This window comes from Notothenia coriiceps, unplaced genomic scaffold (assembly GCF_000735185.1).
Source record: "Notothenia coriiceps isolate Sejong01 unplaced genomic scaffold, NC01 NC01_scaffold00028440, whole genome shotgun sequence".
Lineage (NCBI taxonomy): Eukaryota > Metazoa > Chordata > Actinopteri > Perciformes > Nototheniidae > Notothenia > Notothenia coriiceps.
The window spans coordinates 69,092-82,344 of NW_011361141.1; the positions used below are offsets into that span (position 1 = coordinate 69,092).

The 13,253-nt window shown below is 38.6% G+C and overlaps 1 protein-coding gene across 1 annotated transcript; it reads right to left on the reverse strand.

Moving 5' to 3' along the window:
- Positions 1-470: 470 nt before the first annotated feature.
- Positions 471-7,325, reverse strand: LOC104958205 (RNA-binding protein 20-like). The gene is made up of 6 exons (XM_010785930.1): positions 7,279-7,325; positions 6,939-7,137; positions 5,413-5,477; positions 4,966-5,075; positions 3,959-4,059; positions 471-515 (listed from the first exon to the last, which is right to left on the reverse strand). Exons 1-6 carry the CDS (start codon positions 7,323-7,325, stop codon positions 471-473), a joined length of 567 nt encoding a protein of 188 aa, XP_010784232.1.
- Positions 7,326-13,253: the final 5,928 nt, after the last annotated feature.

Below are 13,253 nucleotides of genomic sequence, written 5' to 3' on the forward strand. Positions count from 1 at the left end.
GCTCGCCGACGAGTCCTCCTTCTGGGCCTGGCTCCAGAAGGGGACCCCGGGCTTCCTCCGGGCCGGGTATCCTCACTTCGTGTGTCGTCTTTCATGAGGTCTTTTGAACCAATCTTAGTCTGACCCCTTGCCTGAGACCAATTTGCCATGGGAGACCCTACCAGGAACACAAGGTTCCAGACAACACAGCCCCCAGGTTCATCAGGGCACACAAACCTCTCTACCACGGTAAGGTGCTGGTTCTTCAGAGAGGTAACAGCTAGGAAATATCTTTTGCAAATATTGCTTTTGCTAAGTGGCTTAAACCAGACAATACAATTGTTGGACTGAAAAGGTGTGGAAAATCTATCAGATGGAACAAATGTTCAGATTCTCTGAGAATCCAGACATAAATATTTGTTTAAAAGATGGAGTCCTGCAATTACTGTGCTGATCCGGTAAGTTGGTTTCACCACACCTTCTGAACTATTTCAGTGTCTCAACTTCCCAATCGAGGTGTATCTGGCGGCGGTGGCCTGCACATTCACACACTTACATGGGAGTATTATCTGTATTCTTTCCTTTAATGTTATCTTTCTTTGTATCGGCTTTGTGGATACAGCTGAATGGAAATGGAAAAAATAGTTGACAAAAGATTGAATATGTTCTCGAATAGAACTGTAACTGAAATAAAAACGTTAAAACGTTAAAATAAAAAATACTTTAAGCTCATGACACAATACTACACATTTGAGAAAGTCTTGATTTTGGAAAGTTCTCTTTTTTTTACATAAATCATGAAAAGCCATATTGCCAATCAACCCCAATACGACCCAATCAAAAGAGGATCTGGATGAGCCAGATAATTGAATTACTGAGCCACAAATGAATAGCTTCTGGCCAGCGAGCTGACATCAGCAGCTTCAGATGATGAGTGATAATTCCATTAGCAGCTCTGTGCCACGACCAAGAACACACAAAGGTCAGTGCAGGTTGGGCTCAATAAACACATCCAGAAATAGGCTGTTTATGTCTTTTGAATATTAGAGAGAATAAAAGGCTCTCTGACAGCACTCACTTATGTCTGACCTGTAAAATGTCGTCTGTGTCTGAAAGCTCAGACAGTTTGAACACAGGCTCATGCGTAGAACGGTAGCGGTTTCAGTTAACAGAGGCCGAGGGCTATGCCATGTCACTGCCTACTCTCAAGGAGACACTACACACTCTGCAGGGGACTATAAATGGTTTAAATTGCAGTATAGACTTTTAACATTAAATAAATAAAAGTAATGACAATTTTGGTTGAAACACCTTATCAAAACAATGTCACATCTTTAGGCCTTAATTCACACATACAAAACAGGTTATAAACTAAAATTCCCCAAAACATTAAAGAACACTGCTACAGATATAAATAAATAAGAGTAAACATAGTCAGTCATACTGAGGCCAATTTGCCAAGTCAGCTCTACAATAAATATATTTTAATCGAGCTTAAATTCTGAAGTTAAAGGTAGGGTAGGTAAGAATGGAGAAACCAGCGTAATGAGAGCCAATCTGCACCGCCCGACCCACAGAAAATAGTCATTATAAACTAACAGGATCCGACCCGTAATTCATCAACATTAAGCATTTCAGTGCCATTGTGATACATTTGGACTGAGTTGAAAGGTTTTCTGTTTCTACTTTAACATTGAGTGAAGTATAGCTTGTTCATTTAACAAATTAGCTTCATAACACATTTACATTTTTACATTTGAGTTGTCATTGTAAAAATCCATGGTATTTTACTTGTTCGTATTTCTGCAGAAATCTACTTTACACTACAGTCAATAGAGGTGAAGCTCTCAACACCATGACATACTGAACTAGAGCTAAATGGTGTAAAGATAACGACCATATCGCACTGCACTGCTTTACTCCTTACACTGAGAGCGTGTTGACTGACATTAGATGGAATCTCTAATAAAGACATGTTTGTTTATTTGTACAAAGGAAGATCCATGTTGGAGGATCCAGGGAGATAGTCAGTCTGGTTTCACAGTTTCTCCCCACGTTCCTGTGTGAGCTGCTCGCACGCCAATCCCTCAGATCGCTTTACTAGTCTCTCACCAGTCTGAAATGTTACACCGCTGCCTGGGGGTGTGACCCATGGGTCTTAAGGTCTGTGCTCCTCACATCATTTAGCTCTAATCCCTTGTTTATCTCAGCTTGAGTTCCCTTATCACGTAAAGCTACTGTGTTATTTCAAGGTGGGATGCTGGAAACTCCAGTCGTGGGCTGTTGTGCATCTGGTATGTTTGTATGGGCAAGCTTTTCTGTACAGGATGTAGACTCTGGTAGTATCGTTAGATCACAGATAACCTATTGATTATTTTCAATTAAAAGTTTGGAGTCTTAAGTTTTGAATATCCAAACATACACGTATTAAACCTCTAAACAAAACTTCACAAATTAAAACTGCATGTGGTTGTGTGTGTGCATTTGTGCTCTGAGTTCACCACAGGGTTTAAAGCCAGTAAATCCCCACCTGTTCTGCTTCGACAGGTGTGTGTTTATAGCAACCAACATTAGCTCATGTAGCACAGCCTTCACATATTTCCCCACTCATACAATAAAAACCCATTGTTATTAACCAACCTTTGAGGCATATGACTTTCACACTACTGATGTTAGGCTCCTTTTAAATTGGCTCCCCGGATAATGAAGAGAAGAACAAATGGCTGAAAAAAAAAAGTCATGCACGTTTGTGGGAACTGAAGAGGGGGTTTGACAGTGGAAGAGATGTTGTTTAACAAAATGCAATTCCGTATTCTCAGATATCCCTTAGTGCCTGAGTATTTTAATAATTGTCTTTACTATAATAATATTTTACTATAAACTACTATCTTTTTATTTTAGTTTCTTATGTCATATGTACAAATGCATGTGATATGTATGTACAATATTTGTATGCCTTTTAGATTTCTGAGAAAATCCCAAAATGTGTCCAAAGACACCATATACATCAGGTTGAAATATACACTGGAAATCATTTGAAAATGTTATGAAATATTAATTAATTTGAATTATTTGTAATGCAACATTAAAATTGCCCAAATTGTTTATACTGTGACTTTATTAAAAATGGAATGACTTTTGTAAGGGGTTGCTATATAAACCATAATGTACATTGACTACACTGTGTATCTCTGTTAAATATAACACGAATCCCCTCTGACAGAGCTCATTTTCACCTCGCTTATTATCTGCACTGTGCTTTCCAAGAGACTTGCCTTTCTGATGGTTGTCTATGAACAGCTGCAGGTTTTCAACCCCAGTCGAGAGCCAACACTTTTGGCCAGGAAAACTGAGTGTAGCGCATCAAGTGCTGCTATATAAACTCTGAGAAATACTGATATTTATTATAAGCCAAAGTCAAGTTGAGGCGATACCATATCTTCCTCTAAAGTAAGCTTTTATTTCATATTATGTAATATATCATGGGCTAGATAATCGTACATTTCCATACATAGTTTCCAGCCACCATTTTAATGACACACTTTAGCAGGCTATAGAGTTGTCAAGCCCAGACAAAGCCTCTGTCGCCCCAGCAGTTGTCAACAAGAGGATCTGTGTCAATTCATTAAGCAAAAACCTTCTGGTTTCATTCATCACACACCTTATACACCATTTAAAGTATTTTAAAAAACATGGAAGAGCGTAATCGTAATCAGCGATGAAGAGATAGTAACATATAGTATTACTCGGTACAACCCCCCTTCCCTCCATGATGTGTTATAAACGTAGTCATTACTTTTAAGTGAAATATTAATCTTTAATCATTTTGAACATTTCCATGAAACATGATATAATTGGATGTGGCTGGATTCGTGTTGGAGGATTACAGCTGTTCCTTATTTTTTCCTGTCACAACATTTGATTTATATGTCTAGGGCAAACTCTAATAATCCTGCAAAAATAACATAGTTTGTCTGACCTTTGACTCTGGCTGATGCGAGGAAAATCCCGTGTCTGACGTGGGATAAGTCTTCATGGCTGCAGCAGGCAAGTATGATGCATTAGCTCCAGTGGATACATCTGTGGAAACCATTAAATTCAAAATTGTCTGCATCAGTCATCAAGTGCTCGATAAAGTTACATTTGTTGACTTCAAAGCTCCATTTTATAAATATTACCCACAAAGTGTATAATTTGAAATCATTATTAGACATAGTTGCTTTCTAGTTGTTCAATTTGTACTATTAAGGAACTAGAAAGCACTAGGTTGGAATAACAGAACTCAAAACATGCCAAAAAGCTAACAACTGACATCCAAGAATATTTGCTTTACTAGATGGACGATAAAGACAATGTCTTTGGTATTGTTGGTCTTTACAGTGTACAGTTCCTTATGAAATGGGTTAGAGGTATGTCTTTCTCATACAAACAAATATTAAGATTATTATTCATATTCTATAGACATAATTTGCATTTAACCCTAAAACTAGTTGAATGTACTGTCATTTTAATGATATGGCCCATGCTGCTGGATATGTAAAATAGTATAATGGGATTGTTCTCCTTGTTTCCAAACACTACATTCTTAACTGAAACAAGAATAAACATAAAGTTACATTTGTACCAGTAACTATAGGTTATCTGAGTGAAGACACAAACACTAACTAAAGGCTTCTCAAAAAGTTAGGCATCTCTTCAAGCTGTTTGCAGCCAACTATAGGTAGTTTGTCTTAAACCAAAAGGCAGTTGCCCTCAAAAGCATATTAAGATTTGGCTTAGTGTTGCTGTGCACCATATTTTGGATACTCTAACAGCATACATCAATGTGCGAAAATACACTGTGTCAAGTAATAAAAACATGCCGCCTCACATAACTCTAGAAATACTCCCTGACCACCTATCACTCACGTGTTTTTGCAAACAGAAAAACATCACTAACACTGAGAACAAAAAGAGAAACATGTGGTAACAAATATTTTATCCTACCTTGACTTGCAGAGGAGTAAACCATTGAGTTCGTCCCTCCAGCATTCAGACCGCCATCAGAAGGCCTACCGACAGAGTAGTGAACAGCTCCAGCTGATACCACTGCGGAGCTGCAACAATCAGAGAAGGCTGATTTTAGCTGCCTCTCCCCTGCCTTGCGCACTCATATCTTATGACAGAGCTCATATTCATAGAAAGATTAAGACTGCTACATATAGATCAAGGAAAAGCAAGATAAAATCCTTTCAACACTTGCTATAACAAACACATTTAAACACGAGCAAGGGGGGAAATGAAAAAAACATGGCCATGGATAACAATTAAAAACATGTTCACGTATTATTATCTTGACGAAAAAAAAAAAAGTGAAGTCATTTGCTTTAAGATTATTTTACGTTGCCAATCAGGAGTAAAACCAACATTTTGCAATTACAACCAAAGACGCACCTTTCATTTGCGTACAAGGTTCGGTTCTGTAGGTGTAGTTTTCCCTTCACGTGCTGGTCCCAGTCCTAAAACATACACGCACACACACCATATAAACAAAGTCTCAGAAAGCTTGGACAAACTGGAAGCTCGCTACGATGGTGGCTCTACCCTGTTGTATTGGTTATTGTATTTTATTTGTTTAATTATTTCTCTGTACAGCATTTTGGTCTGGAGGTTTAAAAGTGCTTTACAAATAAAGCTGAATTGTATTGTAATTATAGAGACAACATCTTGGATTTACTTACTTAGTAGCTGCCCCTCTAATCAACCATTTAGCTGTGGTATATTAGATATGTTCAGGCTGAAATGCTAGTTTCTTTCAAAGGACATTTACCATGTACAGTTATGTTTACAAATCAACCAAATCCTCATTCATTTACGTCCAAGCATTGACATGTCTATTGATTAGATTAGATTAGATTAGATTAGATTACTTTATTGTCATTACATACATTTCATTACAAGCAGAGGGGGGGTGGACGGAGACACAATGTATGGAAGCGCTCGTGAACTGTCAACAGGGGGGGGGTACACTGTGTGTGGACCTCTGTGTCGCCTGTCAGCGCAAATTACATGATGCCGTTTAGACAATATAATAATAAAGGGTGGTACCGGCCGTCAGCGAACTGATCCGGCCTTTCTGCGCAACTGTCACTCAAATGCGGGACATAGTCTCAATTTGTGGGATGCGGGACAAATAATAACAATTCTGTGTGTGCACAGTGCAGACCTACACACACACACACACACACACACACACACACACACACACACACACACACACACACACACACACACACACACACACACACACACACACACACACACACACACCTTGCGTTTTGAAGACTGATACATCCGAAATGGATGAACAAACTTTGCAGCCCAGTTTCCCAGCTTTGTAGTCTATCCACGGGTATGCCTCTTGTTTCCTCCGCAACATCTCCTCCGTCCATACCTCTGGGAAAGGTGAGCTTGAACGTTGCTCGCATAGCTAACGTTGACGTTAGTGCTAGCATTATCCACATCTTTAGGCGGCTCTTCTGATGACGTACTAGTAGCAGCTTCACTTGTAGCCTCGGTGCCGCTAGCCTCTTTCTTTTTGTANGGGGTCACGAGCGTGATGAGGAATCATCATTTTTTAAGGAAATCGTTTACATTTTTTATTATAATTACTGTGAAATATGCCTATTATGTTTTCGTCATTATTACAACAAATACACACTTGCAACTGATAACACTGGCAATTATTTTGTATTTATAAGACTATTAAAAAAAAATCATGCTTCAAATAAGTGGGGGTACAGCATACCCCTGCATCTAACGCCCACTACATCACTGACAGATCTATCAGCAGTCTGTACAAAATAAATGCACTATACAAATATACAAGTAAAGGTATATAGATGTAAGATGTATAAATACACTGAGGCGTAAACACAGTATATACATCAGTGTGCTTCAAGTATGATGGGTCCACTCACCTTGAGGTTGTAGACCTTCTTGTCACAGATGCTACACTGGTGTGGCAGTTGAGTGGGTGTGACGGCATGGTAATCATTGACTTGGTAAGGCTGAAGTGTCCTGGTACCTGAAGATAGGGTTTCATCACTTCCATGCAGGGGTTGGTAGCCCCCAAATCCCTGTGTACCACTTGAAGAAAGATGTGATTGTGGGTGGGCTCTGGGTTATACAGTTCTGTTCTGGACCAAATTGGCTGGCTGCTGTCCACATGTTGGCGGCATTAGGAACAATATCCACCTTTCCAGTGTGACTCAAGTTAGCCGGGCCCTTCCATTGCTCCTTGGAGTTATAAACATTCACCTTCTGGTCATTGACACTAAACCCAGCTTGTTGCCCCAGCATATCATGCCCATAGAAATCTCTCTGAAAACCAACATTGCTCATGTTTTTTGCCTGTGTGTTGATCATTGTGTATTGTCCATCACCAGCAGTGGCTGATGCTGTAGATGTCGCTCCACCTAAGTTGTACTGAACACGCCGGTCAGTGTCAGAAGGGTAAGTTGAGCCTGACGTTTTACCATACTCCGCACCTGTTGGCCCACTGTTCCCCCTCCCCAGGATGGTTCAGTTACATCTGCGGCTGGAAAGAACTGCCCGGAAATGTGACCCTAAATAAATGTCACATTGAGCACAAACACGCTCTTCAATTGTAAATCAAACCATATGGCGTGCAACTAAGTTTGATATCCAAGCTAGTTGCATGCCAAACAATTCAAACTGGAATAAAAATGAGTGCAGAAACAATGTCAGAGGAACCGATGGGACAGTTGGGTAACAAAAAAGTGTTATGTTCAGCTAAGTCAATACAGTTTACAAAAAAAATATATTACTGGAGACAATACTGGACCCTACCCATAATATCAAAGATATCTTCATTTATTCATTATACGTAACACGACTTCATTATCTGTATAGATTTGAAACTGCTCTATCTAGAAACTCCTTCTACCAACCGTCAGCCATGGAGTTGTGCATGCAGGGATACCGATGTACTGAATTATGGTGTGTATGATAATGTTTACACAGATCCTTCTTTAAGTGTACTGCACAGCAGGGGGGCAATTTTAATATGAAATTATGCAACTGAATCTTGTGGAAGATTATCACCTCCAAGTTTGTGTTCCTCCTGGCTTATGTAGTTGGGATGCGGTCATGCGATTACATTGCCACATCATAAACTCATCATATTACAACCATGACTTATACTCTAAGCCATACAGATCTATAAACCTGACTGTAGACATATGTTCCCCAAACAGACATAATAACAGACATAATATTATATTATATTAATTAATACGTTTTTAAGGTTGTGCAATTGTAGTTGATCTATACAACTCAACTTTACAATGTGATATAATCGAAAACATGTTTCTCTTGCCTTTAGCATACTTGAACCATTTAAAAATGCTGAACATTTTTGGCAGTGTTGTACAATGATTATACATTTTTTTACAAACTAATTTGAAGATGAGGGATCACATCTTAGGTGTTTTTGTTGGTTAGGTTAACATACAAAACAAAAACATAAAGACACATTACAATTGCATCCCACATTCGAAGGAGTTACACATGTAATTAAGATTATTGACTCACTTTTGACAATTGACAGTTCCAAGTTTCACGGCTGATTGTACACACTCTTAAGTGAGTAAGCATGCTGATGGACAGATACACTTACACCATTCCAGCTTATGACTCAGAGCTATAAATACAGGAGTTGTCCTTTGCCTTCCTGACACACACTGTCCTTAATAGACTAATAAGGACTCTTGGGCTACTGGCACACTGTGCTAAACACTTCATATCTATCTTGTGATGAAGATAGACACAAGAAGTGTCAAGGTGGATGGCGAGAGAGAAGCCTGCTAATGAAATCATTGGGAAACTGTGTCTTACTATGATTAAATCTTATTTTGCAAATGTCCACACGACCTGGAGACATACCTTCTAAAACTGCAGTGGAATTTAACTCTTTGAAAGAACATAATAAACCTTGTGTTAATACAATTACATTATACAGTATAAACTAAAATAGTTGCTCTTGGTGGAAAATGGCAAATTGATCAACTCAAGCGATTATGTCATTGGTAAACCAAAACCCGTTTACTTTCAATAATATTGAACCATCGCGTGAAGATTTGTGCAGTTACACTTTTGTATTGTTGCATCACAAAGAAAAACTGTTAAATATTTAACATTATTTACGAGATAAGAATATGCAGATCTTATTTATAGCTGTGGTTTTCGCCGTGTTAGCTTAAAAGCTCAATACAAATGGTATCAATTGATAGTAAAATGTACACTATCCACTTTAAAATAGTGAGTGGTAGAATTTGCGTGTTTCCATAGATTAATCTATTTTAGTTTCAAACAAGAATGTACATCTGTCCATTTGAGCGGAGTGACATTTTATGTTCTTTATGATTGGTCTAATTTTATTTTACCCAGTACAGACAAGCAATGCAACTTCTGTTGTTGCTAAATATACCTGTTCAAACTTGTTTTCTTTTTCTTTGACCAAGATACTACAAGAACATTGTAAATTGTAAATGCTTACATTGCTTTGATAATATGATACATTTATGCAAACATATAATTGAACTTTCAATACATCTAAATAATTTAAATATCATGAAGAAACGGCTGCAATATTTTTAAATTACTCCTAACTCCAGTCTGCTCCCGAGAAGCAGTTTTGTCATCCAAAACCAGTCCGAGGAGAGTCTTAGCCTTCTAAATTAATAACAAAACAAGCTATTATGTCAAGACTCAAGACTCCACCCGACTAAAGGTAACAATATTAAGTGAACATTTACTGGAAACAATTGGCAATTAATACAGACGTGGCTTACTGCTGCATCATTCGGTTGGGAGAAAATGAAATTCTTTGGGATTAAATACAGACTAAGTGTAAACAATAAACAGCTCAAATTAACACCAAAACATACTGATGGACAATGGTTTGTTGAACAAGTCTTATTCTAAGCCACATTGTTTTGATAAAAGTAAAATAGCCACCCGCCCCACATGCACACACTCACTTTGACAAAGCTCAAAGACAGCTCCGTAGTCATAACAAAACACCACATGGGCCCAATCAGTCCTCAGAGCCTCATTGTAGGAAGTAACAAATTAGAAGTAGGATTTGAGTCCTGCTACAGGATGGCCCTCCATCAAAAACATCCAACAAAATATTCCACAGTCCAAACATGTTGCAGCACCACAAACGGCTATAAACCTGCCTCTATGCAGAACCCCCAACACAGCACAGCTGACAAGACTTACCAAGAGATACACTGAGCGAGGTCCCCATACACATCTGACTCTAAACTCTGCACTGCTTTTGCCTGACCTCTGCCCAGGAGCTGAGTATGACGTATATCTCTACCCTCTAACAGGACGACTAATGCTAGCACATGTACAGTAGCATAACATCACTGCTAGCGATTTTCACCCGATTTTGAGTGGGACTTTGTTCCCCTGTGTTACTGACCACTGGAGAGACAGAGGAGACTCATGTGATGAAAAGTCACAAGTGGTCAGCATGTGTGTGTGAGGACGGGGGTAGATATTTACAGACGAGGCCTTAGGGTAATGCTGTGCAACCATGAAGCTGTTACTTTGGCCCCACATAAAGTTTAATGCAGAGTCGCCTGTCAGGTTCAAGGCAGTAGAGAACGGCAACTATGTAGCAAAATTACCACTGACCAACATTAATACCAAATCCATCTTTTGAAGTAACACATTTAATAAAAATCTCATCATTATGTTTAGGGGATCGTTCCTGCGCCGAGATAAAAAAACAAAAATCCTCAGAATGCCTGGTGAGTTTTTTGACACAAAACATAAGTCATTCTCGCCTGGTTTAAACAACTACTATGAAATGTACATCTGAAATGTATTAACTATGTTCAAGTTTCAAGTTAATATGTGAGGTTTCTGTGCTTTTAATATTTCAGTAACACTTTCTATGACGCCCATGTCTATGACAAATTATAAACACATGTATTACTTATTGTCTTTTATCTGTATTCATATTGTCATTATCAATCACAAATATGCACAATGCTTTATTTCAATAATACAACTACATAATGTATAAGGGGATATGAATGAGTGTATCGCATATTTAGTTACAAGATTGAAATTCAAATATTTAACACACTCATTTCTAACACACAAGCTATGATGATATTTGGTTGACTAAAAGATGTATTGTGTGTTTCTGTGTTCTTAAGTCCCTTATTGCCTTGTGTATATTGTATCACACCCAGTCGGCAAATACACACAAGAATTAAGTTCGAGAGAAAGAAAGTATACGTGATGAGCAAAACCATGTCACTTGGCCCAGGGGTTCCACAGAACGCAAAATGTTAAAGTGTTTGGCAAATGTTAAAGTGTTTCGACACTTGTACATTTGTCTCTAGCTTTGTAAAAGTGTTTCGCATCTTGTTTATTTGTTTTTGTTATGTTAAATCGGCAACCACAATGCAAAGGGTCTGACAAAACTCTTATTCCATGGCCCACTAGGTGGGGCCACAAGGCAATGTTCACAATGCTTTTTTCATACTGGGATTGTTCAACTTATATATGGACCGAGTGCTCATTGCAGACAACAAATGGACAGACATATGTAAGAGAGAAACATGCATACAATTTCACATGAACTTCAGAATATGTGACTCAAGACACAAATCAAGAGGACACCATGCAACTCTAACTCTTCCCAATTATGGCAAAACAGTTACTGACATTCCAGATCCTTAATTTAACTTTTCAACAAATCAGACACGTAGCTGTGCCTGCATAGTCGACACATCATGCCATGAGGGATGGTTTCATGGGGCGAGGTATGGGTGAGGAAGCAGGGTCAGCTTGCTCCACATTTGGCACAGTGCAAATGGGAGGTTCCTGATTTATGGCACTCTAGCAATGGGTGAGGTATCTTAGGGAGACACGGTCTGGCCCCTCATGACCACCATCAGGCTGGCGCATGAACATTAAGGCATCAATTTGATTCTTCTTATGTTTCTCTGATGAGGGCTGTAAAAGTCAATTATAGGGTCAGTCAGTCCTGGCCTTGGCCTCAAATAAACCTATAAGTTTACATGTCTCACATTAAGTAATTCATCAACTTACACACAAAAACAGGTTAGACCAAATACCGAAGTGTTTTTATAGCTACAGCTGGACGGGGACATCAGAGAACCATCTGGCTTGTCAAAAATGCTGCCAGGAAAAAGAATGATGGCGGGGGGAGTATACACTGCCTGGGGGTTTATCGCACAATCAAAAAACATTTTGTTTAAGAAACAATCACTAATTGTTATTTGCAGCAGCTGCAGGGTACAGTAAGAACCAACGGGAGCTTCCCAAGCAGTGGTTAGCAACATCGGAGCTATATTGGTGTACAGGGTGACGTTGCAATGATTTCCACTCCTTCCTCATGTCTTACCTCCTTTCCCGTCCAGCAGCATGCATTTTCATCTGTCACGAATTTAATTAAAAAAATGCTAACCTTATTGTTTCCTGCCCTAAATCAGTTATCAACTAAACGCATTCTTTATATATCTGGAATATAGTGTTTTACTTGCATGGTATTTCACAAATAGAGTCAGCACTATACTTTTATGTTGAAAACTACATGTTGAACATGACATTTCTACATTTGTATGCATGTTCGTCTACAATATTGGTCCAATGCAAACTGGTCTAGATGAAGACAAGTAGGATGAATGGCCTATTATTACTACTATCTGCAAGGGGGAAATTGTCACATCTTGGGAAGAAATACATTTTTACCATGTAACGGCGCCAGACCCTCTTGGAAGGAAAAACTTTGCAATATTTTTTCTTTAGCCCTGTCTTCAAACACAAACAGACAGATATCTGTTCAGTCTTACATGATACTTCCTTATAGTGTTTTCGTAGTACTGATGGTAGGGGCCAGAAATAGATGTTGACATAAGATCAGACCTTAAATGTTGGGGGGTTTATGTCTATACGATATAGAGGAGAAAAGTAATTGAACTCCTATTCGTTGTAGAGCCATGCGCATGGACAAAACATGAACATGTTAATACCAAGCATGTTAGCTGTTGGTTTTGTTATGTAGGCAGGGTAAATGATAATAAACTAGTGTGAAACAAACTAAGACTTATATATGATAGTTTGTTATTGATGTGAAATATCTCAAACCCCACTTTTACTCGTAAAAGGTCACTATGGCATAATTCAAATCTGAAAATAGGCAAAAAAACTATTTACTGGTC

Excerpts from the sequence above, each read along its gene's own strand:
- LOC104958205 (XM_010785930.1), bottom strand. The coding sequence starts at position 7,325 with ATGATATGCTGGGGCAACAAGCTGGGTTTAGTGTCAATGACCAGAAG. Across the intron at positions 5,478-6,938 it reads AGAAGGTCTACAACCTCAAG|GACTGGGACCAGCACGTGAA; the intron begins GTGAGTGGACCC and ends TGTATGTTTTAG. Across the intron at positions 4,060-4,965 it reads TTACTCCTCTGCAAGTCAAG|ATGTATCCACTGGAGCTAAT; the intron begins GTAGGATAAAAT and ends TGGTTTCCACAG.